At 43.7% G+C, this 27,895-nt stretch overlaps 2 protein-coding genes across 3 annotated transcripts in view; one reads left to right on the top strand and one right to left on the bottom strand.

Annotated features, from left to right (window-relative positions):
* Positions 1 to 946: 946 nt before the first annotated feature.
* LOC132780228 (fibronectin type III domain-containing protein 8) lies at positions 947 to 21,204 on the bottom strand. The gene is made up of 5 exons (XM_060783817.2): positions 20,918 to 21,204; positions 8,292 to 8,406; positions 6,275 to 6,622; positions 3,535 to 3,747; positions 947 to 1,097 (listed from the first exon to the last, which is right to left on the bottom strand). Exons 2-5 carry the CDS (start codon positions 8,292 to 8,294, stop codon positions 984 to 986), a joined length of 678 nt encoding a protein of 225 aa, XP_060639800.2. The 5' UTR covers positions 8,295 to 8,406; positions 20,918 to 21,204; the 3' UTR covers positions 947 to 983.
* Positions 21,205 to 21,302: 98 nt separating this feature from the next.
* The window catches only part of LOC137094819 (serine protease hepsin-like), a 39,633-nt gene continuing 33,040 nt past the window's right edge, over positions 21,303 to 27,895 (top strand). Inside the window, exon 1 of one of the 2 annotated variants that reach the window (XR_010908728.1) lies at positions 21,303 to 21,470. The gene's annotated coding sequence lies outside the window, so the exon portion shown is untranslated. The remainder of the gene's footprint in view (positions 21,471 to 27,895) is intronic. The other variant, XM_067460681.1, reaches the window with a different exon arrangement.

Genomic DNA, 27,895 nt, shown 5'->3' with positions numbered 1-27,895 from the left:
GTGTGGCTGCCTCTCCACAGTCAACGTGTAGCTAAAACCAAAAGTAACCATGGTCAGCAGCCACACAGTCTGTTGCGGCTGGAAAACCAAACGAAACAGCCAGAGCCCATTTTGAAAAATTGCTCTCTGCAGAGCCCTAGTGTCTAGTTCTAGCTGCAGCTTCCCATTTGGAAAAATTGGTCAAAATCCTACATCAAAAGATATAGCCATGTCAAGGTAGTGTGATGTCATAGTTATGTCTGCCAGTGTTATTGCTTCCCTCCAAAATTACTTTTAAACCTTTTGTCCCCCCACAACAGAGGAGTTTCTGGAGCTCTAGAAACTGTGTGGTGAGAGACAATATATCAATCTGGCTCTTTCCCAGGAGTGGGAAATGGTGCAATAGGCAGTAGAGACATGACTCCATCATGCTCCCTGCCATTGTCTGTTGTTCCATGTCCTGCTACTACAAAAGGGCTGACACCACCATTGCTTACCATCTTGTTTTATGGTGATTTGGAGACTCTTCTCATCTGAGGATGTGGGCTGAATAGCTTAAGGCAGGCATGGGGAACCTTCGGCCCTCCAGGTGTGGTGGACTTCAACTCCCACAATTCCTTGAGGCTCAGCATTCGCCCCAAAGGCTTACCTTGGCCCAAGGAATTGTGGGAGTTGAAGTCCACCACACCTGGAGGGCCGAAGGTTCCTGACCCCTGGTTAAGGGGTAGGTTTTGGTCAGTCATGGTGATGGAGCAATAACTATAAAAGTGTAATAGTGTCCTAAATTGGCCTTGTGACATTCTAATTATTACCAACCGGAATGCCAGTCTTTTTAAGACTAAATCTCCCAGAATCCTCCAAACTGGCATTACAAGCTCTGCTGTTCAGCTATACTGGATGTGATCTGTGCAAGACATCCATTGTGATACTCAAGAGCAGTCACAGCTCATAAATACAGGAGCCAATGGAAGTTGCTGACTTTTATTGCCATGTTACAGGTCCTCTTAAGGTGCTGAAACAAATATAGTTTTCTTCTGGGACTTCCTGCTTCGTCGCACGGTGACAGTGACAGGACATGGATCCAGAGGCATGCCTGGCACTGGAGGCATTGTGCTGAACTGCAAGAAGGAAAAGCCAGCTCTTGTTATTAGGGAGAAAATGCAAAGTAGCAACCTGGAGACTTGATAAGTTGCAGAAAACTTAAACGGGTGCTTTACATTGCAAATATAGAAGGGGTAGATGTAAACCATGGGTGAGCTTGCCTCTTGAAGTGCTGTCACTGATAATTTTGGCCAACCTGATTCTCCCAAAGAAGTTATGGTTAGAGTTCTGGAGTAGAGCTATCTAGCGAGCCTTGGATTCAAATCCCAATGAAGTTCTCATCATACTGGGCTAAAATTAGTGGTATGTGCTGATTTTAGCCCAGGTTACCTATGGAGCTGTCCAGCTCCCATCACATGATGTTCTGCTGGCTTCATGGCCAAAGGAGGGTGGAGCCGGCATATGCTGTCTGCAGGGCAACATGGGAGAACTTTCCCCTATATGATCGTCCTCCCTTGAATCTGGGTGGTGCGGGGCACCAGATTCCCCACACCCTGTGGCGGAGCAGAGCGCTGCCGCCGCTGACCACCAAACATATGACGAGGTGGTGGATGACCTCATCTGACTCAATATACTTCACAGGGTTATTATGAGGATCTTGCATGCTGTTTTGGGAGCCAGAGAAATGGATGCCTAAAGAGGCAGAAGGATGAATGCATATTTTGCTTCTACTCTTATACTCGAAGGAAAAACTTCATAAGGAAATATTTGCAATTCCAATTAAACAGCAAATCATGGAGTTTGCACATTTTGAATTTACTAGTGTTATTAGAGTCTGATGGTTTATAAGCACTAATGCAGTTTATAAAAGGGAATGAAATTATCAAATTTGGCACAAAAATAGCCAGTAGAGTTATTTGCATCAATCACCTTTAGATTATCTTGCATATAAAATGATAATGTGTACATTAAAAAAAAGACCCAAGACATACACATTTGGAAGGACAGGTATGACATTTGGAGAACATGGAAAACCTTTTCAGCTTGTGATAAATTTAATTTATGCTCAGTTATAGCTTTTGCATTGATCTATAGTTGCACAATGAGCCCCCAGTGGCACAGTGAGTTAAATGGCTGTGCTGCTGAACTTGTTGACCGAAAGGTCACAGGTTCGAATCTGAGAAGTGGCGTGAGCTCTCGCTGTTAGACCCAGCTTCTGCCAACCTAGCAGTTCAAAAACATGCAAATTGTGAGTAGATCAATAGGTACCTCTCCAGCAGAAAGGTAACGGTGCTCCATGCAGTCATGTTGGCCACATGATGTTGGAGGTGTATATGAACAATGCCGGCTCTTCAGTTTAGAAATGGAGACGAGCACCAACCCCCAGAGTCGGACACGACTGGACTTAATGTCAGGGGAAAACCTTTACCTCTGCTATAGTTGAGACTTTCTTTTACGATCAGTATTCTAGAAATAAACTCTAAATGATCCATCTGTAACAAGTATATTCTTGGAAATCTAATCTCTGCTGTGTGAGAGAGTGTGTTTGGCGTACCAGATTAGAACCTAGGAGAGATCCCAATTAAAGTCTTCACTGAGGTCCTGTCCAGACATTACCTTTACCCTAGGAGCTCCCGCGGCAAACTGGAGGGTGGCCAAAAGCCATTCCCTGTAAACATGGAAGCAATCACTACAAACAACAAAAACCATGAGATTTTCAGATGTGGGAATATCCAGGTTCTGAACCAGAAATCCGCATCTTTGAATGTTTGTATGTCCCTGCACTCGGAAATCATATGAGTTTTTTTTATCTGGGTTTGTTCCTAAAAAGAAGGTGACAGTTGAGTAGAAGGCAAAAACTTTGTTTGTGTGCCAGAAACTTCATGAAATATGTGGAGGGCATGTTTTTTCTGGCCAGGACAAAGTTGTGGCCCCTAGTCAACGTTGTACATCTTTTCACAGTAAGAGCAATCAGGAACAGACATGTATAACCCAGAATAACACCCTGTCTGCACAGATGGCTCTGAAGCTTATACAACCCAGGAACAGAACTTATATAATGATTTGCATCTTTAAAAACCGCTAAAATGTCCGACGGAAGTCCTGAGGTGTCCATCTTGCGGGCTGCAAGTGTAAATGAAGGAGGTAGAAATCCCAGGACCAACAGACTTACCTCATATTATCCTTGTGATGATAAAGAGAATAAAGAACACATGATGTTGCTGAAGGAAATGTGAAATATTGAAAACAAATAGTAAATAAAGTATCCCTAAGCCCTACAATAATCCTAAATACACTAAAAGCATCAGGTCCTCTTTGATCTTGACGGCTAAGTGAGGTCAGCTCTGCCAGCACTTCAGTGGAGACCAGCAATGAATACTAGACACTGTAGCGTATATTTCAGAAGAAACTGGCAAAATACAACCTCTATCTCAATATTCCTTGCCTAATAAAACCATATGAAATTCATGGGTAACTGGAAGGCACATCATGCATTCCCAGGTTGGTGCTTACCGTATAAGGTGCACTCCACTTCCCAGCACCTGCCACATTGAGAGCCCTCACCCGGATCACGTACTTAGTGTCAGGAATCAGGTTCTCCAGGTGCTCTTCAGTCCGTGAGCAAAACCAGTGGATATTCTTGCCTTGGCCATCCAGTCGGGCCTCCTGCAGTTCAAGCTCATAGAAGGAAATAAGCTCGCGGTTTTGTGGTCCTGTCCAAGAGATCTGCAAGGAAAAGATGGTTAGCATCATGCCAAAAGGCCACAGAGGAAATATACTGACTTACTTCATTAACAAAACTGTTTCTCTCTGGAAAATAATGTAAAATGATTATTCTCACAACAAGGACCTGAGAGCACAGCAGGAATGAATGAATAGACAGATATGATGCAGAGCCTGGGAAAAGGAACTGCTTTGGACTACATCTTTGACAATCCTCAACTTTGTAGTCCAAACCAATAGCTTTCTATGACCTAAGAGGGTGAAATACTAACAAGGAACTTCTATCACATTATGATATTACAGAACATCAATGCTCTAGTGAAGTCGGGTTTGTAAGGACAAAAAGGATGGGGCTTTTTTATTGGAACTAATGGGTTTTTTTCATGTCAGGAGCGACTTGAGAAACTGCAAGTCATTTCTGGTATGACAGAATTGGCCATCTGCAAAGACGCTCTGATGTTTTACCATCCTGTGGGAGGCTTCTCTCGTATCCCTGCATGAGAAGCTTGAGCTAACAAACGGGAGCTCATCCTGCTCCCCAGATTCGAACCACCAACCATTCAGTCAGCAGTGTGAAGCCAGTGCTTCTCAACCTGTGGGTCCCAAGATGTTTTGGCCTTCAACTCCCAGAAATCCTAACAGCTGGTAAACTGGCTGGTATTTCTGGGAGTTGTAGGCCAAAACACCTGGAGACTTACAGGTTGAGAACCACTGGTTTAAGCCATTGTGCCACAAATGGTAATATCATATCCTTTCCTCATCAGGCTCCCCTCTTCCATTGAAATTACATGTAGACATCTCAGTAGGCTTCTAATATCATGGAAACAATGTAATACCCCACATTTTGCAGTAGTTTGACTTAAAATCCATTACATTTACAAAAGATGTCTTCCTGCTGCATATGGAAATGCCAGAAATAGTATTTGCATCAGCACATCTGCTTGAAATTTCTAACTGCCCTTTGAGAGGTGGTTATGGGGACTTTCATGAACACCTGCAGTTCAAAATTCATTGCTATGCCACAGTTGAGGACTTTGGCTGGCACACATATTCTTGTTGGACAGGCAAGAGTACAAGTAATGTATGTTCCCAACTCAAACGCATTGTCAAAGTTCTGTTCCTGCTCAGATACTATAGTGTCCCCTCATTCATTGACTATATGAAGGAGCAATTGAGTCAAAGAAATGCCTATCGTTGAGGCAATGATATGAATGTGCAGTAGGCAGAGGCAAAAATATCACTTTTTGGGACAATGCCATCCAGATCCCCCCCCCCCCCGCATGCTGCCTTCAGCATTAAAGGTTTCAGTATCTTTAATGCTGAAAGTAAGATTTCTGCATACGGGTTGTAGACCACCGTTTCTCAACATGGGGGTTTGGACCCCTGCGCGAGTTGCAAGGGGGTTTCAAAGGAGTCACCAAAGAGCATCAGAAAACATATATTTCTGATGGTCTTAGGCCAGAGAAGGCTGACAATCTCTCAACCTGTCCTTCTCTTCTTTTTTGGAAACAGACAGCAAATCCTCTCACTAAAAGCCCTCCTTCTGCTGAGATTGGCCAGCCTCTCAGCTAAGGAGAGGGTTGTTTCTGAGACTCCAAGTGGGGAGGGGAGAGCAGGCATGCTTAGCACATGTCTGAATGAGGAGAGCGTGCAGGGCTGGAGGCAGACTCATGCCAGCAAGTCCCTTCAAGGGTGGGGGTTCTGTGTGGGAAGTTTGGCCCAATTCTATCACTGGTGGGGTTGAGAATGCTCTTTGATTGTAGGTGAACTATAAATCCCAGCAACTACAACTCCCAAATGTCAAGGTCTAGTTTCTCCAAACTCCACCGGTGTTCACATTTGGGTATACTGAGTATTCGTGTCAAGTTTGGCCCAGATCTATCATTGAGTCCACAGTGCTCTCTGGATGTAGGTGAACTACAACTCTAAAACTCAAGGTTAATGCCCACCAAACCCTTCCAGTATTTTCTGTTGGTCATGGGAGTTCTGTGTGCCAAATTTGGTTCAATTCCATTGTTGGCGGAGTTCAGAATGCTCTTTGATTGTAGGTGAACTATACATCCCAGCAACTACAACTCTCGAATGACAAAATCAATCCCCCTCCCCCAACCTCACCAGTATTCAAATTTGGGCGCATCTGGTATTTGTGCCAAATTTGGTCCAGTGAATGAAAATACATCCTGCATATCAGATATTTACATTACGATTCATAAAAGTAACAAAAAGGTAACAAAATTATAATTATGAAGTAGCAACAAAAATAATTTTATGGTTGGGGAAAACCACGACATGAGAAACGTTATTAAGGAGTTATAGCATTGAGAAACACTTGAGCATTAATACTCTGTTTGGTTCCAGGAGGCCTTGGCATACCGAATAGTGTGGATGAACCTGAATGAGCAATCAGTAAGGCTTGTGCATGTTTGGAGCATTATATCTCCCAGAAAAGCTCAGTCAGCATGCTACCTTGGTCTTCTGGGAGATACTTCCCAAAACTCAAAATTCCCATGCTTTTACTTACTATACCAACCTGAGCACTGAAGCTGCTGCTGGTGTGCTCATGAATGAAGGGCTGTGGTGGCATTTCCACACATACTGGGGATTCTGAGCCACTGTCTGAGACACTTGTCTCCCCATCGCTCATGTTGAGATCCACTGGGACGACTGCGCTGCTGCGGCCGGGCCGAGTCCGAGGTGACTTGTGGGCTGGAGTTTTCTCTGGGAGCGTCAATTCAGCCAGCAATGCATCCAACATGTGTGGTGAACTGCTAGCTGAGCGGAGGATGTTGTTTTGGCTCTCAGCGCTGCCGCCCTGGATAGAGCTGGATGTGTCACTGCTGTCACTGCCAAATCCACGATGATCTCTGTATAGCTGGTACTAATTGGAAGAAAAAATGCCATTCATCTATATTCTAGGAGGGTTGGTCTTCCCTTCTTCCCCCTTTCCCTGGGTCCCTTGTTTATAGCTTTTCAAGAGGCATCATACTAACCCAGGGCTATAGTTGCCAAAATGCAAGCCAAAGTGGACTCCTGTGCCTTTAATGCTTGCATAGAAAATAGCTTCCTTTGTTTGATTGATTGATTGATTGATTGATTGACTACGGTTCAGTTCTTTGCATTTTCCATTTCCCTTTACTCTCTATCCATCTCCCCCATTTCAGATTCCACTTCCTCTTGGGTTGGGACCCAATTTGCGGTCCCCTTACTAAATTTGGGGTTGTGAAAAATGTATGTAGCTTGCCACCTAGTGGTTGTTTTAGAAATTTACATCTGTTAGCACAGCTAAGCTAGCTAACAAAAGCTACTAGGCATGGGAAATCCATGGTTCTAAAACAGTGGTTCTCAACCTGGGGTTCCCCGATGTTTTTGGCCTTCAACTCCCAGAAATCCTAACAGCTGATAAACTGGCTCAGATTTCTGGGAGTTGTAGGCCAAAAACATCTGGGGACCCCAGGTTGAGAACCACTGTTATAAATGGTTCTAAAGTACTTGCAAAACTAGGGGTGCTTGTGTTTTGCTTCTAAAGTGTTGCTAAAGTTCTGGTCATGAACATTTCAGAACTCTAACAAAACTTTCAACATTTCATTATAAATGGCAGTTCCTAATTGGTTCTGTCTTAAAAATAGCCAATAACAATTACATTTTGAAAGTTTTGTTAGAGTTCTGAAATTTTCACCACCAGAACTTTAGCAACACTTTAGAAGCAAAGCACCAGCAGTTTTGTAAGTACTTTAGAACCATTTAGAACCATGGATTGCCCATGCTCAACTTGTAGTAGCAAACAGAAACAAATAGAAATTACTATACAGGGATCAATGCAGGGTACTTCAATGATGGATTCTGGCACCAGATTGGCACTTTTGGGATCCCTTCTGACTCTATAATTATATGGTCCCATCTTATAAATGGAAAGCTAATCGTTATATGAATCAAAGTGATCAATTCAAAATTCTGATACATATAAGGGCAAAGCAGAACTAAAGACTGAAGAATGAATGTATTTTGACACTACTTTAGGTGCCATGACTCAATGCTTTGGAATCCTGGGATTTCTAGTTTGGTGAGACATCAACACTCTTTGGCAGAGATGGCTAAAGACCTTGTAAAAGTACAATTCCCAGGATTCCATGGCACTGAGCCACGGAAAGTAAAGTAGTGTCAAACTGCATTAATTCTGTAGTATAGATTAACTCCAAATCACAAGCAGTACATGCATATATGGGGTGTCTTTGCAGAAAGCAGATGAGCATCAGGAAATACATAATAACAGACTGCAAAAATCAAATAAATGAAATGAACAAACTGAGTAATGTACCAAATGTCATAATATCAGCTATTTTAAAATGTGCATCCATGAGAAGACTGCTATCAAATAAATGTAAACAGACAACCCAAGAGAACAGGAGTCTTTGAGTCACAGTATTTGGGATTTGACACTTGAGACAACTGCCTCATTTTGCCTCATGGTTGGACAGGCTCTCTAGAGACCTAGGTTATATTTGTCCCATGACTGAAAGCTTTCACACTCTTTGGAGGATGGTACCAACCATTTTCTATTGAGTGTCAGATCATGCCAGTAGGAAGAAGAGATTGGATGAAGTTTGTTGCAGGTGTGATGACTGGTGATGAAAGTCTTTCTTGCTCTTCTTGCCCAGGTTGCATCTGTTTATCAGATTGGGAGAATTTGATTGTTGGAATTACAGAACAACAACAACAAAGGACAGACTGGCAGAGAGAAAATAAAATTAAAATAAAACAGATTAAATTAACAGGATCAGTTAATATAGTATAGGACATCAGATTGAATGACAATTCAAGTCATGATACAGGTCATTTGTCATAGGAGTCGTCAATCGAAAGCACGATGAAACATCCACGTCTTTAATTCCTTACGGAATGTGGCTAGGGAGGGTGCCAGCCTAATCTCCCTGGGGAGGGAGTTTCAGAGATGGGGGGCCACCACCGAGAATGCCCTCTCTCTTGTCCCCACCAGTCGTGCCCGAGACAGGGGTGGGAGCGAGAGAAGAGCATCCCTGGAAGATTTTAAGGACTGCATGGGCTCGTAAGGGAGGAGGCGGTCGCGCAGATAGGCAGGTCCTGAACCATTTAGAGCTTTATAGGTGATAATCTGCACCTTGTATTGGGACCAGAAACTTATCGGCAGCCAATGGAGCTGTTTAAACAGGAGGGCTGACTGCTCTCTGTAACTTGCTCCAGTTAACAATCTGGTCGCCGACCTTTGCATCAGCTGTAGTTTCCGAACCGTCTTCAAGTACAACCCTACGTAGAGTGCATTACAGAAGTCTAATCTTGAGGTAACCAATCTACATGAAAACGCTAGGTGAGGTCATCCAGAATTTTTGAGTTCTGTGTCATCTGTATGCAGAAGACACACAGCTCTAGTACTCATTTCCACCCAAATCCAAGGAAGCTCCCTGGACCAGTGCTCCTCCCTCCAAACCCATGAAGTGAATGCTGGCTTACCACCCGCAGAATGCTTTTGTATTTGCAGAAACAGGTCAAGCTCAGAAAGCTCACCATTTGCCTATCCCTCATTATGCCACAGTCATCCCCCCCACTCCCATTGTGACCAAATAAACTCAACATGGGGAAAGCCTCATCTAAGGTGAAGCTAGGAAAGGGGAGCAAATAAAATCCATGCAGTTGGTTTTTTTTTAAAGACAGACAAACAAAAAAAGATACACATGCCTTAGCTGATATTGGAGGTAGAACTGAAATGGCATCTTTTCTTTATTAGGCTGCTCCTTCACTGGAATGGGCCCTGAAACTGAGCAGGAAGGCAAACAGACAACAAACAATAACTGTGGCCATAACATCTACCAAGTCCCACCGTTGCTTTCAGTTCACAATACTATATTGCAGTTATAGCATTTATAGCATAGCCTGAATAACAATACAGGGCACGAGGAGACATCAGCTATTGTCAAAATCATAGACTCATACAATAATAGAGTTGGAAGAGACCAATAATAGAGATGGAAGAGACCATTTTAAGTGGATTTATTCTCTAGTGTGACAAAGTCATTGTGACTCCATCACAGTAGAGAATGAATCCACTTAAAATCCAGTTGCTGCCTCCTGCAGAATTCTGGGGTTTGTAGTTTAGGGAGGAGCCTTTAACAGCCTCACTAAACTACAAACCCCAGAATTCTGCAGGAGGCAGAAACCGGATTTAAAGTGGATTTATTCTCTAGTGTGATAAAGTAGCATGTTGAACATGCTGTTCCCCTTCAGTCCAACCCCCTTCCATGCAGGAAAAGCACAATCAAAGTATCCCTGACAGATGTCCAACCTGCCTCTGTTTAAAAGCTTCCATGGAAGGAGCTTCCACCACACTCTGATGCAGAGAGTTCCACTGCTGAGTAGCTCTTATGGTCAAGAAGTTCTTCCTGTTGTTGAGATGGAATCTCCTTTCCTGTTATGTGAACCCATTGCTCCAAGTCCTAGTTTCCAGGGCAGCTCTCTCTCTTCCTTATGGCATCCTTTCACATACAATGGAGGAAAAATATTTAGTCAGATTTTAATGTACAAATTCTTCTACTTAAAAAGATGAGAGACATCATAGGTAGACCTCAACTATGAGAGATAACATGAGAAAACACATCCAGAAAATCAAATTGTCTGATTTTTAACGAATGTATGGGTGTCTAATTTTTGATAACATCTCTATGGTCAATTTAATCTAGCCATTCTGAAAGATATGGGGTTTCCTAGAGTGAATACCACTCTAAGAATATCTTGGTCCTGCAATGCAATTCTGTTAATTTTCCAGGAGAAATTGACCATAAAGTTATGCTGGAAGACCTAGATTTTCAAAGAGGTGTTCTCTTGTGTAATTAAAAAAAAATAGGTAAAAGGTTTTTCCCTGACAATAGGTCCAGTCGTATCCGACTCTGGGGTGGTGGTGCTCATCTCAATTTCTAAGCCAAAGAGCCAGCGTTGTCGGTAGACACCTCCAAGGTCATGTGACCGGCATGACTGCATGAAGCGCTGTTACTTTCCCGCCGGAGTGGTACCTATTGATCTACTCACATTTGCATGGTTTTGAACTGCTAGGTTGGCAGAAGCTGGGAATAACAGAGGGAGCTCACACCATTCCCCGGATTTGAACCTGCGACCTTTCGATCAGCAAGTTCGGAAGCTCAGCGGTTTAACCCACTGCACCACCGGGGGCTCCTAAATAAAATAAAATGAAATAAAATAAAAATAGCAATTCCTTATTTGTGGTTTTTTCACTTTCATGGGATTTTATGTCCTTAATCCCAGCTGGGGGGGGGGGGGGGGTCGGGGGGCTTCAGCCCCCTCCCCCCGAAATTCTCATGGTGGTTCGTGAAAAGGCCTTACTGGTGCATTACTTAAACTGTTATGTTTATTCATATCATGATCTGATCACCATACTCAATATATCCCATATGCATGGGGATATTGGGGTAACGATACAAAAGGTTTGCTAGGCTAGACCCTCTTTCACTCAGACTCAGCCCCCACCCCGAAACTCAGCCCCCCCGAAACCTCCCCTGAAAAAAATTCAGCCCCCCCCCAAAAAAAACCCCCGAAATCCTGGCTATGGGCCTGGATGGCTGTACTTAAAACTTTCAACAAATTCTTGTTTAGCACATCCTTTTTGGAATGTATTTGAAATTCCTTTGTCCAGTAATTGGTCCAAGAGCAAAAGATCTGAGAAACCAAAGTCTTCAGAGTTTCCTGGATTTAATTTGTGAATATTGGTCCCAAGAAATTTAATTGAGCGCAAACTTCCACTGCAGCCTTAAAAGCCTTATGCATGTTTGTGTGTGTTTCAAACAGATGATGACAGAGAGAGGGAAAGTACTTTCTTTCATTAACTGCCAAGGGAATAAAGTAACAATTAGGCTTTGTTAGGGAGATTTTTTTTTTAAAAAAAACCAAACAGAAATATGATCCCTGAAGGACAGCATCTAATGAAAGCCATTCAGTCTAAGGCATCTGAAATTCTTGACAGCTTCCGAAGAGCACTACTTCCTAAGCAAAGCTAGAGTTACTTCCTACTTCTTGGAGAAAGGTCAAGGCAAGGATAGACAGTTGACAGCTCAGGACAGTCTGTCCTATGAAGCTCTAGGGTCCAGTGGCATCTTAATAAACCCCTAAATCTATTGCAGCATAGCATTTTGTGGATTGGGTTGCTGTGAGTTTTCTGAGCTGTATGGCCATGTTCCAGAAGCATTCTCTCCTGACATTTCACCCACATCTATAGCAGGCATCCCCAGAGGTTGTGAGGTCTGTTACAAACTAAGCAAGTGGGGTTTATATATCTGTGGAATGTCGAGGGTGGGAGAAAGAACTCTTGTCTGCTTGAGGCAAGCATGAATGTCATCATTGGCCATCTTGACTATCATTTAATGGCCTTGTAGCTTCAAAGCCTGGCTGATTGCTACCTGGATGGTCCTTTGTTGGAAGGTGTTAGCTGGCCCCTGTTTTTCCCATGTCAGACTACGCAGAGAAGCCATTGAAATCCACAAGCATGTAGACAATTTCAACAGAAAGGAGGAAACCATGAAAATGAGCAAAATCTAGCTACCAGTATTTTAAAAAATATTTAAAATCAGGACAGTAAATAAAAAGCAACACTAAAAAAACAGGGGAATTCCAGACAATAATCAATCAGGGCCAGCTAACACCTCCCAACAAAGGATCCCCCAGGTAGCAATCAACCAGGCTTTGATGCTACAAGGCCATTAAATGCTAATCAAGTTGGCTAATTGCAACATACATACTTGTCTCAAGCAGACAAGAGTTCTTTCTCCCACCCTGGACATTCCACAGATATATAAATCTCACTTGCCTAGTTTCCAACAGACCTCACAACCTCTGAGAATGCCTGCCATAGATGTGGGCAAAACGTCAGGATGGAATGCCTCTGGAACATGGCCATACAGCCCGGAAAACTCACAATAACCCAGTGATTCTGACCATGAAAGCCTCCGACAACACATTTTGTGGACTGTAGGCCATTGTGTCAGATGCATGAAAATCACAGAAGCAAATACTGCAGGTAATTAATTGCTGTGGAATAAAGACACTTTCAAGTGGAACATATGTCTATAGGAGGGGGGAGAGTTGTAGTTTATAACAAAGTTCTACTCTGTTGCCATAGGGCTAAATAAGAATAAAAATGTAAGAACATTAAAAGGACACGTAGAATCAGAACAAAGATCTCTTTCATCTGAGGGCCCTTCCAGACAGGCCCCAAAATGCGGGAACTGTCACACTTTTAGCTGATGCCTCGGGTAAAAGTGAATTAATTTGGAACAAGGCAAAGCTTCTATGCTTTGTTCTGAATTAATTAGACACCTGGTAAGAACCAGATCTTAAGTAAGTTCTGGGTCTTACCAGGTGTAGAACCAGTGTAGATTGGGTCCGGGAACTGCATCAAATTAACCTGAAAACTCAAGAAGGTACCCATCCCTTCTCCCAAAATAACCCCTTAAAAGAAAGAAAAATTTACCAGGCTACCATCAAAGCATTCCTTTAGTCTTCCCGTGCATAGAAATGATGCACCTGGAGATGGGGTATATGGGTGAAGAGGAAAATCACTCCCTCCCCCAATCTCCTGGTGCATCATGTTAGGAGAACTGAAGGAGGACCTTTATGGTGGCCTGGCAGGTTTTTCTTTCTTTTGAGGTTATTTTTTTTGGAGGGGGATTTCTGGGTGGCTGGGTTTTGGGCAGCTTGTGGCGACAAAAACCCACGGGTTTGACCGTTGTCTGGATGTGGCCTAACATTGTTTTCACCAGTCGTATCTTTCACCCTTCAGCAAAGGATATGTCCACCCTTCAGCAAAGGATACACTCACCAGTTGTACCTTTCACCCTTAAGCAAAGGATGCTCTCCAACTGTACTGATATGGCAGGAACAGTCCCAATTAATCCTCCGTCATAAATTTGCCATCTTGACCACATTCTACTATTTGGTCAAGATGGCAAACATTATGAGTGAGGAACACACATACCATGTCAAAAAGTGACCGGGATTGTTCTTGCCATATTGGGACAGTTGGAGAGTATGTCCCCAGTATCCAAAGCGGTTTGGACATATCCTTTGCTGAAGGGTGAAAGATACAACTGGTGAAGGCAATGCTAGGCCACTTCCAGACAGGGTTAAAATCTACGTTGAACAGTCAACCCTAGTGGCCCAGTATTCATTTGTGAAATGTTGGAGGGTATGTTCATTAATACACACTTATTTTACATCCAAGGTGGCTCCATACATCTGTCGTGACTCATAGAATGAATTGTTTATTGTTATACCTTTGCTAGTCTTTCTTAAATCTTAACAACATTGTTATTTTAAATAGGCATAGGCGAAGCACCTTTAAAATGGATTGTTTTGAATTTGAACCTTATCTATAAATGTTTTTTCCCTAGTTAGTTGACAATTATTGGTAATGGCTGCATGTTTGTTCTAATTAGAATTTACAGTCCTGAAGACCTGCATAGATGGAAAGGACATAAATGTGCAAGTAAAAAAGAATTGCATTTTGAAAGTAACTCTTTCTGGTGCCCTATGTTCCCTGCTCCTTCATAGTTGGCTGGGTAGCTGTGTACTTTGCTCACTTAGACAAACTACAAGCCTTTACAAAAGCTGAGTTTTTGAGCATAGGGTGAGAGGAAGTCTCCTACCTCTGGAAGAAAATTTTCATTTTGACCACAAGCTCAGGTATATTTGTGCTTTTACACATTAGTGACGATGGAATAGGGAAGTTGGTGGGAACCGCTGCTTCTTTGCCCACCTCCTGGATGGTCTTTGCCTCCCTTGTCCCCAGTTCTGCTCAGAAAGGTGCCACAGAGGTAATCAGTAACCCAGTATGTGCAGCCAAAGCATCTCTCCCTCTCTTATATATAAGCCTCTCCTGACGGACAGGTGATCTGCTGACTCCCCTCTCTTTCCCCCACTCCTGCTGTGTGTCCCTACTCAAAACTAAATGACCTGTTTGTTTTGGCAGCATCTTCACCGCTTGTTCTGTGTTCAGCTCCGGATGAAAGTTCTTTTTTTTTATTATTATTAAATTACTTTCCCCAGGAAATCACAGACACAAGGGAAACATAAATCAGAACGAATTGTACTTCAGCTTATATCCTTCAACTGCCCCAATTTGGCTTGGAGAGTTGTGATTCATACTTTTCCGCTGTTCTTTTTAATATCCCTGTTTCTTCCCCCCTCCTCACACTTTCCCACTTTGTCCAGTTTACTTCTGTTGCTACATACTAAGCTCAAAGTGCAAAAGTAGCTTGCATTCAGTAGGAGGGAGAAGATAGGAAGGGGCAAAAGTGTGCCATTCCCACTAGGTCCATACCAGTGGCTTTTTTTGACCAGGGATCACTTTGACCAGGGACCACTCTCCAACATTAGTACCAAAAGGGATATGAATCGGTTTTTGGTCAACTTTAGATTCGGTTTGGTTATTTGGGGTGCTGATTCAGAAAATTGCATTGGATAGACCACATCGGCTTTAGTTTCTGATACAGAACATATGCCATCCAGTAGTTGTCATCTGTTTGCCCACAGAAAACCATATTTAATTATCTAGAGCAGATGTGGTCTATCCAATGCAATTTTTTGAATCAGCACACCACATAACCCCAGGAACAGACCTAAAAATGAAGACACCAAGGTGCCCTGCTTCCAGGCATCACATAGAATTGTTCCGCTCAGGGGGAGGGAAGGAGGAAGAGGAGAAGCAGTAGTCAGGAGTCTTGTCGTGCTTTCATGGGTAGTCAGCTTCTCCCCTACCAACATTCCTGTTGCCTTGGCAGGCACTATAAGAGGGTTTCACGAGATCGGTCACTCTTGTTGCAACGGTGTAGTAATGATGAGTCCGCAGACCATATTTTGGTTTTTAGGGACCACAGCCTGGGAACCACTGGTCTAGACAAAAGCAAACTGTTGCAGCCTCTCCAAATGTCTCTGTCTTTCCTCATTTATAGCTTTGTCATCTTGACTGCACTGATATTGCTTGGCCATATGTGTCCAAGTCTTGTTTATCTATCCAATGTTTAAGAGCATCATGAGAAAATAAGACTCACTGTGAAATGCAACACAGTAGTAAAAGTATTTTATAGATGGCTAGACCACTTCGGCCAAAACTCCAAAGTGACTGAGAGGTTCCTCCTGGGTGTCCGAGCAGGTTTTTTCCTACTCTCGGCATGGGGTAAAACGAATGAACATGGTTTTTGACCCACTTTAGGAAAAATCAGGGCAGCTGCGTGCTTTGTGGTGCTGTAAATAGCAGGACCGGTTCTTATTTGGAATTGGTTCCTTATTCACATGGGTCAGTGCCACCATCCTGTTAATGTCATCAAAGTCACTCATGCTACTCTTTACCCCGCCCCTCTCCAAGTCACGTAGGCAGAGTTGTTAACATTGGCAAAGGCATCCTGCAATGGCGAAGAGCTCGGTGGTTGTCACTACAGTGACAAAAAAGTGATAGAGTTAAAGGTAGCTCATCAAGACTCCCACTGTCAAGACGAGATAGAAATGCTGCTACTCTGGACCAGCCTTGCATTAAGTGGACAGTGTAGATGGGCCTTTCATCAAGGCAGCAACAACTCCGTTAGTAAAATCTGAGCAGGACTTTTAATAATAAGTCTTGATGAAGGTTGCTGGTTCTTCTTCTTCTTCTTCTTATTATTATTATTATTATTATTATTATTATTATTATTTAAAGTTGACTTGACAACACATGACAATAGCTAACCAGGTTGAATTTCAGAATGATTTCATACTCCAGGAAATTAAGATGAATGTTCTTAGCTGATGTAAACCCAGCTCAGTTGTTTACCTTCTTATTCTTCCTGGTTTCTCCCATTCCTCCTTGCTAGAATATGGGGAAAGTTACTGCATTATTTAAAATGAAATAGGGTTTATAGTAGCACCTTAAAAACTAACATGTTATATTTACTTATTTAGATTATCCCTCATTGTCTGAGTATGATGGTCTTACAAATTCTTGGAAGACGCCTGTACGTGAGGTTTCTTAATGTGTGGTGAATGTTGCATAGCTGATCAACACAGTCTTCACAGAATGAGGGTCCCAACCAGTGGTGTGGTTAACATGACGATGGTGGCATATCAATCTGTTGCATCCTTCTTCCACCTTCACAGCCATTATAACATGCACCATATTATCTTCTGCTTGTTCTGCCGTTGAGGTCTTGGGATTGTGTTCGGTCTGCAACTTGCCCTGTGAATGACTCTGATGGTTATGCCCACAAGTTCATTGGAACACGCAAGCCCCTTTACCACGACAAGGTGACAATCCATCAAGGGGCTATGTTATATTTGGCCTAAGCCTGTGTGGATTGCAGCCTGTGGCTTATGAAAGTTTGGTCAGTAAAGGTTTTCCCCTGATATTAAGTCCAGTCGTGTTCGACTCTGGGGGTTGCGCTCAACTCCATTTCTAAGCCAAAGAGTGGCATTGTCCATAGACACCTCCAAGGTTGTGTGGCCGACATGACTGCCATTACCTTCCCGCCAGAGTGGTACCTATTGATCTACTCACATTTGCATGTTTTTGAACTGCTAGGTTGGCAGAAGGTGGGACTAACAGCGGGAGCTCACCCTGCTCCCCAGATTCAAACCTGTGACCTTTCAGTCAGCAAGTTCAGCAGCTCAGCGGTTTAACCTGCTGCACCACCGGTTGACTCCATAAAAGTTTATGCTAAAGAAAATATGTTGCCCTTTACAGTGCCATAAGACTTTTTGTGGGAGCCCCCGGTGGCACAGTGGGTTAAACGGCTGAGTGGCTGAGCTTGTTGACCAAAAGATCACAGGTTTGAATCTGGGGAGCGGCGTGAGCTTCCACTGTCAGCCCCAGCTTTTGCCAACCTAGCAGTTCAAAAATATGCAAATGTGAGTAGATTAATAGATCCGCTCAGGTGGAAAGGTAACGGCACTCCATGCAGTCATGATGGCCACATGACCTTGGAGCTGTCTACGGACAATGCCGGCTCTTAGAAATGGAGATGAGCACCAACCTGCAGAGTCAGATACGACTGGACTTAATGTCAGGGGAAAACCTTTATCTTTTACTGAGACTTTTTGTAATTTTGCTGAGAAAGGAACCCAGTGGGTATTGCAAAAACAGGTCTTGGCAAGCATCCATGCCTGGAAGATGAAGTTGTTGGTATTTTATTTTAAAAACGGAGAGAGGCAGAGAGCGAAGCTGGAGATGTGTTGTCATCACTTCCTCCGCCTTCCCTCTTGAGAAGCTCCTGACTTGCAGGTGCAGCATGAGCTGTGGACAATGGGCTCATTGAGAAAGGAACCCTGCCAACAGAGCAGTGAAGGGAAGGGGGAAGTTTTAGCAAATAGCACCAAAACATGACACAGATGGGTAAGAACAACTCAAGGATTTTAGGATGGGGAAAACAGACAGACCCTTCTTGCTTTCAAGATCTAATCTGCAATGTGTTTTATCAACATCATTTCCAGATCTATTATGGGCATATAGAATATATTTCTATAAATATAATGGAACCCCGATGGCACAGTGGGTTAAACCACGGAGCTGCTGAACTTGCTGACTAAAAGGTCAGCAGTTTGAATCCGGGGAGCGGGGTGAGCTCCCACTGTTAGCCCCAGCTTCTGCTGACCTAGAAGTTCAAAAACATTCAAATGTGAGTAGATCAATAGGTACCACTCCAGCAGGAAGGTAACGGCGCTCCACGCAGTCATGCTGGCCACATGACCTTGGAGGTGTCTATGGATAAGACCGCCTTTTCGGTGTAGAAATGGAGATGAGACCATCCCCCAGAGTCGGATACGACTGGACTTCATGTCCGAGGGAAACCTTTACCTTGACTAAATGCTAATCAAGCTTGCTAATTGCAACCTTCAGACAAGGGTTCTTCCTCCCACCCTGGATATTCCACAGATGCATAAATACATACATTCCACTTGTTTTACCTCGAAAGCTGACTGGTACAACCTGGGGATCACAATCAGACACAGTGAAGACATCTGCCCTTGCGCTATGCTACTCTGCTGCTGAGCATGCATGCCCAGTGTGGAACACATCTCACCACACTAAAACAGTAGATGTGGCTCTTAATGAGACATGCCACATTATCACGGGGTGTCTGTGCCCTACACCACTGGAGAAATTACACTGTTTAGCCGGTATTGCACCACCTGATATCAGCCAGGAATTAGTAGCCAATAGTGAAAGGACCAAGGCAGTGACATCTCCAGCTCATCCCGTTTGGGTATCAGCCAGCATGTCAACGACTTAAATAAGAAATAGCTTTCTAAGATCTACAGAGACACTCACTGGAACACCTCAGCAAGCGAGAGTCCAAAAGTGGCAGGCTCAAACCCAGAACCTCAATCAATGGCTGATACCAAATGAGAGACTCCCCCCTGGGCACACAGAAAACTGGGCAACTTGGAAGGTGCTGAACAGACTGCGCTCTGGCACCACGAGATGCAGAGCCAATCTTAAGAAATGGGGCTACAAAGTGAGATCCATGACATGCGAGAAAAGCAAACCACTGACCACCTGCTGCAATGCAACCTGAGCCGTGCTACATGCACAATGGAGGACCTTCTTATTGTAACACCAGAGGCACTCCATGTGGCCAGCTACTGGTCAAAGGACATTTAATCAACTACCAAGCTTGCAACCTTTGTGTTTCGTTTGTTTGTTTGTTTAAAAATGCAATACAACTTTTTAGTTTGCTCCTGACACGATAAATCAGGGGTCCTCAAACTTTTTAAACAGAGGGCCAGGCCACAGTCCCTCAAACTGTTGGAGGGCCGGATTATAATTTGAAAAAAACCATGAATTCCTATGCACACTGCACATATCTTATTTGTAGTGCAAAAAACCCTAACAACAATATAATAATTAAAATGAAGAACAATTTTAACAAATATAAACTTATTAGTATTTCAGTGGGAAGTGTGGGCCTGCTTTTGGCTGATGAGATACGAATGTTGTTGTTGTTGTTGTTGTTGTTGTTGTTGTTGTTGTGTGCTTGCAAATCATTTCAGACTTAGGTTGACTCTGAACGAGGGCTGGCTAAATGACCTTAGAGGGCCGTATCCGTCCCCCGGGCCTTAGTTTGAGGACCCCTGGGATAAATAAATACCTCCAACAGACCTCTGAGCAGGGGCGGCCCGTCCATTACACGAAGTAGGCAGTCGCAGAACACTTTTTTTTGCCAGGGGCGCAGAGGCGCCTCTGTAAATGCCCTTCGACTGCCACTTGAGGAGCGCCCCCTCAGCTCACAACAGCCCTAGCAGTCCGGGGGGAGCCTCAGCTTTCTCGCCTCGCCTGGTCCCTCTCGTTCCTGCTCCACCCGGTCACCGGGTGCGCGAGCAGAGCCGGCGCTCAATCGTTCTCCACGTTCGATTCCTTCCCCATGACCAGCTCCCTTTCCCGATCCCCCGGCGTTCCTCCTCTCCTCTCCCCAATCCGCGGGTGGGCCAAGGGGCAGAGCCGCCGCACCTGGCCCGCTTCGGGTCCAGAGGCGTGTCTGAAGACCCCAGCGTGCGCACCAAAAGTCGCCTCTTCTCCTGACTTTCTCTTCAGCCATTGGGACCAAGAGAGAGAGCCATTGGGACCAAGAGAGAGGCTTGGTGACGGCCTTGGTGCCCTCGGAGACGGCGTGCTTGGCCAGCTCCCCGGGAAGCAGGAGGCGGACGGCGGTCTGGATCTCGTGCTTGTTGTAGTGCGCCAGGCGGGAGGCCTCACCGGAGATGCGTTCAAAGATGTCGTTGACGAAGGAGTTCATGATGCTCATGGCCTTGGAGGAGATGCCTCCTTTGTTTTTGCGCCTACCTTCAGGAAAGGTGGGCATCTCCACCTCTGTCTCTGTCTCCCTCTCTCTCTCTCGGTCCCAATGTCTGAGGAGAAAATCAGGAGAAGAGGTGACTTTTGGTGCACACGCCGGGGTCTTCAGGCACGCCTCCAGACCCAAAGCGGGCCAGGCAAGGGAGCAAGTGCAGCAAGTGTAGTTACTGGGATGTATAGTTCACCTACAATCAAAGAGCATTCTGAACTCCACCAATGATGGAATTGAATCAAATATGGCACACAGAACTCCCACGACAAACAGAAAATATATATCAAAGATTGGTTTGGGGGGGGGGGGGCAAAATACTGTTTGCTTACCATTGAAAATTACCTAGGGCCGCCTCTGCCTCTGAGGATGCTTGCCACAGATGGAGGTGAAACGTCAGGAGAGAGTGCTACTGGAACCTGGCCATAGAGTCTAAAAAGACTCAGAGCAACCCACTAATAATAACTAATGAAATAGGCCATAGTTTTTTCATAGTATGGGAAGCAATTCTTCTCCTTTCCAGGTAATTTCTGCTTCTGGTACCAACTGCTCTGATAATTCCCAGAAACTCTGATGGATGGGGCCCTCCTGGCTGGGGATTCTGGTTTGCTGAAGCCTTCCAAAGGGATTGTCTGCAAGGCCTGCCCTTGGCTCCCAGCCCCCTTCCGCCCCTCTTTCTCTGTGCCCTCCCTCCTCTCCTCTCCCCTCCTCCTTCCCAGGTGAAGCAGCCACCGCTTGCAGGTCTGCTTCCCTGGCTTTTCCCCTTCTTCCGGCCCCTTCCTTCTGCCTTTTGCAGAGGGCCATGGAGAGCCCCCCAGGGCTGGAAGGAGAGCGCCTCGGCCAGCCATAGCCCCATAGGACCCCCCTAGATTGGGGCCAAGCCAGGTAAGCACTGCCAGCCTCCAAACTTCGGAGGAACAAACCTTTTTGGAGTCTTTGATCAAAGAGATTAGCTCTTTCTTCAACCTCTATCTTTCACCTCTATCTATAGGACCTCATCACAAAAATACCCAATATGCCCAAATTTGAATACTAGGGGGTTGGGGGGTTGAGGGGGATTGATTTTGTCGTTTGGGAGTTGTAGTTGCTGGAACCTAAATTAAAAGAGTATTCTGAACTCCACCAACACAAAACTGCCATGACCAGCAGAAAATACTGGAAGGGTTTGGTGGGCATTGACCTTGAATTTGGGAGTTGTAGTTCACCTGTATCCAGAGAGCACTGTGGATTCAAACAATGATGGATCTGGACCAAACTTGGCACAAATGCTAAATAATATGCCTGATTTATAGATAAGGTAAAGGTTTTCCCCTGACATTAAGGCCAGTCGTGTCCAACCCTTGATCATTTTAGTTGCCCTCCTCTGACAAGCTGGAATGTGTCCAGAGGAGGGCGACTAAAATGATCAAGCGTCTGGGGAACAAGCCCCATGAGGAGCAGCTTAAAGAGCTGGGCATGTTTAGCCTGAAGAAGAGAAGGCTGAGAGGAGACATGATAGCCATGTATAAATATGTGAGAGGAAGTCACAGGGAGGAAGGAGCGAACTTGTTTTCTGCTTCCTTGGAGACTAGGACACAATGGAACAATGGCTTCAAACTACAGGAAAGGAGATTCCATCTCAACATTAGGAAGAACTTCCTGACTGTGAGAGTTGTTCAGTAGTGGAACTTTCTGCCCCGGAGTGTGGTGGAGGCTCCTTCTTTGGAAGCTTTTAATCAGAGGCTGGATGGCCATCTGTCGGGGGTGCTTTGAATGTAATATTCCTGCTTCTTGGCAGGGGATTAGACTGGATGGCCCATGAGGTCTCTTCCAACTCTTTGATTCTATGATTCTATCGGTGCTCATCTCCATTTCTAAGCTGAAGAGCCGGCATTGTCTGTAGACACCTCCAAGGTCATGTAGCCAGCATGACTGCATCGAACGCCTTTGCATGTTTTCAAACTGCTAGGTTTCATAGAATCATAGAATCATAGAGTTGGAAGAGACCTCATGGGCCATCCAGACCAACCCCCTGCCAAGAAGCAGGAATATTTCTCTCACTTCTTGTTGTCTTACCTCCATTCTTAACTAAGAGTCGGTCAATCAGAAGCTTGTAACTCAGAGATGGCATGTATTCTGATTTGATTCCAATTTCCATAGAATCATAGAGTTGGAAGACACCTCGTGGGCCATTCAGTTCAACCCCGCTTCTGCCAAGAAGGAAAATTGCATTCAAAGCACCCCCGACAGATTGCTATCCAGCCTCTGTTTAAAAGCCTCCAAAGAAGGAGACTCCACCACACTCTGGAGCAGAGAGTTCCACTGCTGAACACCTCTCAGAGTTAGGAAGTTATTATTATTATTATTATTATTATTATATTACCTCTCAGAGTTAGGAAGTTCTTCCTAATGTTCAGGTGGAATCTCCTTTCCTGTAGTTTGAAGCCATTGTTCCATTTCCTAGTCTCCAGGGCAGCAGAAAACAAGTTTGCTCCCTCCTCTCTATGACTTCCCCTCACATCTTTATACATAGCCTTCATCATGTCTCCTCTCAGCCTTCTCTTCCAGTTCTTTAAGCCACTCCTCATAGGGCTTGTTCTCCAGGCCCTTGATCATTTGTTACCCTCCTCTGGACACATTCTAACTTGTCAAAATTTCTCATCAATTGTGGTGCCCAGAATTAGACACAGTGTTATTCCAGGTGTGGTCTGACCAAGGCAGAATAGAGGGGCAGCATGACTTCCCTGGATCTAGACACTATACTCCTTATTTATGCAGTCCAAAATCCCATTGGCTTTTTTTGTCACCACATGACATTGTTGACTCATGTTTAACTGGTGGTCCACGATCTTTTTCACATGTCCTGCTGTCGAGACAGGCACCCCAATATGTATCTCTGCATTTCATTTTTTTCTGTCTAAGTGGAGTATCTTGCATTTGTCTCTGTTGTACCTCACTTTGTTAGTTTTGGCCCATCTCTGTCATCTGTTAAGATCATTTTGAATTCTGAATTTTGAATTTGTGCTTTGGAAGGTAATTGTTCCCTGGTGGAACAGCGGGTTAAACTGCTGAGCTGCTGAATTTACTGACTGAAAGGTTGGCGGTTTGAATTCAGGGAGAGGGGTGAGCCCCTGCTGGTAGGCCCAGCTTCTGCCAAACTAGTAGTTTGAAAACGTGCAAATGTGAGTAGATCAAAAGGTACTGCTTCTGTGGGAAGGTAATGGTGCCTCATGCAGTCATCAGCCCCATGTTCTTGGAGGCATCTACGGAGAACACCGGCTCTTCGTCTTAGAAATGAAGATGAGCACCAACCCCCAGAGTTGGACACAACTAAACTCAATGTCAAGGGGAAACCTTTACCTTTTTCTAGTTCAAGTTGGCTTGGACTGTCTGCCAGAGGCAAAGAGAATTCCATCCCCATTCCATTGACCTCCAGATTGAATACTCTTGCCTTTATGAGTGGAGGGTATATTATATTATCTGATTATAAAAGCAGATAGTCTATAGTAGCAGCTTTGAACTGGAGTATATGAGTCAATCTATATAAATAAAAATGTAATGTTTGTTTGTGGGATTAACATAACTCAAAAACCACTGGACGAGTTGACACCAAATGTGGACACAATACACAAATCAGGCCAACGAGTGACCATCACTCATAAAAACACTGAAAAACACAGCAAACACTTTACAATCAACTACATTACACTTGTTCTCAGTGTTATATTTCCTACCACCTATATGTTGATCTTGCAAAGGTTGTTGACTTAGCTTTTGGGAGCAAGTTACAATATTCAAGAGGACAGACAAATTAAGGATGATGGAGGATGGGATGCCTGATGATGTTTCCGCTCAGGTTTGAAGAATGACTAGCAGAAACGTACCATATATGCTTGAGAATAAGGCGAGCTTTTCAGCCCCTTTTTAGGCTTTTTCAGCCTAACTTGAGTCAAGGTTATTCATTATTTTACTCTGTTATTGTTGTTGTTATTATTATTACTATTACATTTATTATTTTATTCCATTTAGTATTATAATATTTACATTATTTTACTCTATTATTATATTTATTATTTTACTCTATTTTATTATAACATTTATTATTTTACTCTATTATTATTGTTATTACATTTATCATTTTACTCTATTATTACTTCTATTATTACATTTAATATTTTACTTTATTATTATTGGAAGGATATGTAAGCACGTTTACATTGAAGAAGGTTAGAATAATAGTTTAATCAGAGTTGGACAGTCCTATCTTAAATTACAGTTGTATGTAAATATTCAAAAACATTTAAACTATGGATGCCTCGGTTAATGTAATTTTATTGGTATCTATGTTTAATTTTGAAATTTACCAGTAGCTGCTGCATTTCCCACCCTCGGCTTATACTTGAGTCAATACATTTTCCCAGTTTTTGTGGTAAAATTAGATGCCTCCGCTTTTATTTGTGTCGGTTTATACTCGAGTTTATATGGTACTATTGCTCTGATCTCTTCTTATCTTCAAGAGCCAGGATTGGATCCACAGCCTTGATCAATTTAATATTTCTTGGGACAACAGTAGGTTAGGATGGCAGCCCCACAGGCTCCTATGTTAAATAGTGAAGTTTGACAGTTTTAGGATTTCAACTTAATGAAGTTTTCTTTGGGGAAGAGTCCTCAGATTCAATGATAGTGTGTTTCTCAAAGTGTGGTAAGTCGACCTTGCTGTATTTGGGGCTTGACAGGCTCATTCTGCTGAAGAATGCACGTTCTTTTCACTGGCCCCATTCATCTATCTACTGTGCTTACCTTGAGTCTTCCACGTGTTCATGAATTTGGCACAGGATGGTTGCACCCAAAAGTTTCTGTGATAACACCCTTCCTTGCAAAGCAGATTCCACTGCTAAACTTTGGACTGGGGTAAGAAGATGTGTAACTTTGTGTCTTGGCTTCTGCACTATACTCCCCTTTCTGACAAGGAAGTTTATGGCGTAGGATTTAGAAAACAGCTTATTGTGCCAGGAGCTGCTTCCTGGAAATTGAACTTACCTTTGAAATCGGATGGTCTTGTTTGCAAAGTGACTCATTAGTCTGAGTTGAGAACAAGGAGGAAAGTTTTTGTAGTATGTCCCTGGTGTGTTAAGGTAAAGGTAGGTTTCCCCCTGACATGAAGTCCAGTCGTGTCTGACTCTGGGAGTTGGTACTCATCTCCATTTCTAAGCCAAAGAGCTGGCGTTGTCCATAGACACCTCCGAGGTCATGTGGCCAGCATGGCTGCATGGAGCGCCATTAAGAACACATGAAATGACCGGTGCTGTATGAGACCAAAGACCTGCTCTCTCAGTGGCCAACCAGACCCTCATGGAAAGCCCAGAAATAGGACTCTTGTTCTCTCTCTTATTTTTCTTTTGGGGAATTTCAAAATACTAAAAGCACAAGAAAGTATATTGATTTCTAACCAAGGCAATTTAAATTCTGTTAAAATAGTTAAAATACTACCACCCTTCCATTCACATTCCTCATCAACTTGTATATAGAGCCACACTACCTTTACTGATAGTATCTTGCCAACCTTAAAAACTCTGGCATAGACACTGAGAACTGGGAAGCCCTGGCCCTTGAGCGCTCCAGCTGTAGGTCAGCTGTGACCAGCAGTGCTGCAGAATTTGAAGAGGCATGAATGGAGGGCAAAAGAGAGAAACATGCCAAGAGGAAGGCACGTCAAGCCAACCCCGACTGGTACCGCCTTCCACCTGGAAACCAATGCCCTCACTGCAGGAGAAGATGCAGATCAAGAATAGGGCTCCACTGTCACCTACGGACCCACCAGAACACTGATCCTGGAAGACTATCCTATTTGGCCAACAAAGGATCACCTAAGTAAGTAAGTACTGGTAGTATGGCTCCATATACAAGTTGGAGTATACCTTGAAAATAAATGACTGCCCAGCATTTAGATTATGGGGTGACTCCTTAGGTTTGGGGATATTTGCTTTATTTAATAATAATAATAATAATCATCATCATCATCTTTATTTATACCCCACCACCATCTCCCCCAACGGGGACTCGGGGCAGCTTAAATGAGGCCAAGCCCAAAGAACAAATGACAATGAAATAAAATACAATAAAATAGAAACCAAAACGCAATCAACAACATAGTAAAATGCAAAAACAATAAGCAATATACACTGTTTTTCAATGTACTGTTTTTCAAGTTTGTGGAGTCCACAATTAAGCTAATATTGTGGATAATTCCAAGAGATTTCATTGCAGTTTTTACTACTCCTCATTTCCTCCATCCTGAATTAGATCACTGGTATTTATTAAGTGGTCAGACCTGTTCAGTCTTTCCTTGAAGAAAGTTGGGGTTGGGTACCTGATTTTTCTCACAATACTTTGAAGAAGGTTAAACAGAGAGAACCATCTTACCAGTTTCATGGATGAAGAGAGATTTACGTTTAGTTATGTCAGACCTGGTCTGGCAATTTGCAGCAGACTTTCAACTACTGTGTCCATACCTCCTTCACCTAAACTGTGCAGGCGAGTTCTTTTTGGTCCTCCCCTGAAAGTCTAAAATGTTAATGCAAGAAATATGTTTTGAGGAAAGAGTTTATTATAGAGATACAAATGGGACAAGAAGCAAAATATTGCATTGTTGGGGGGCGGGGGAGGGGGCTGATTTCTATTCTAATTCCTCATCCGCATTTTCAATTTTCACTGGGCCAACAGACATTCAGTAAATGGCAACAGACATTCATGATTAGTCCTCCACATAGGGCTGTTTCTGGTTCTCTCTCTCTCTCTGTTCTAAAAAAGCACTTCATTCCAATATAGCAGTGCTTCCCAATCTGGGTTCTGTGGACCACCAGTGGTCTGCAAGAACTAAAATATGGTCTGCAGCCTCACCTTACTTACTTTAAGGTTGGCTTTGAGCCCATCTTTAAATCTCCTTTCCTGCCCACCAATATCCCGTTTTCCATTCTTGAGTTCAGAGTAGAGCAATTGCATTTGGAGACGGTGATTGGGTATTCGGACAATGTGGCAGGTCCAGCGGAGTTGATGGCGGAGGGCCATCACTTCAATGCTGGTGGTCTTTGCTTCTTCCAGCATGCTGACATTTGTCCGTCTGTCTTCCCAAGAGATTTGCAGGATTTTTCGGAGGCAGCGCTGATGGAATTGTTCTAGGAGTTGCATGTGACGTCTGTAGATAGTCTACATTTCACAACATATAGCAGGTATGGGAGGACAATAGCTTTATAAACAAGCACCTTGGCATCCCTACGGATGTCCTGGTCCTCAAACACTCTGTGCTTCATTCAGAAAAATGCTGTACTCGC

The sequence above is a fragment of the Anolis sagrei genome, chromosome X, assembly GCF_037176765.1.
Source record: "Anolis sagrei isolate rAnoSag1 chromosome X, rAnoSag1.mat, whole genome shotgun sequence".
NCBI lineage: Eukaryota > Metazoa > Chordata > Lepidosauria > Squamata > Dactyloidae > Anolis > Anolis sagrei.
This window is presented reverse-complemented; position numbering and strand designations above follow the sequence as displayed.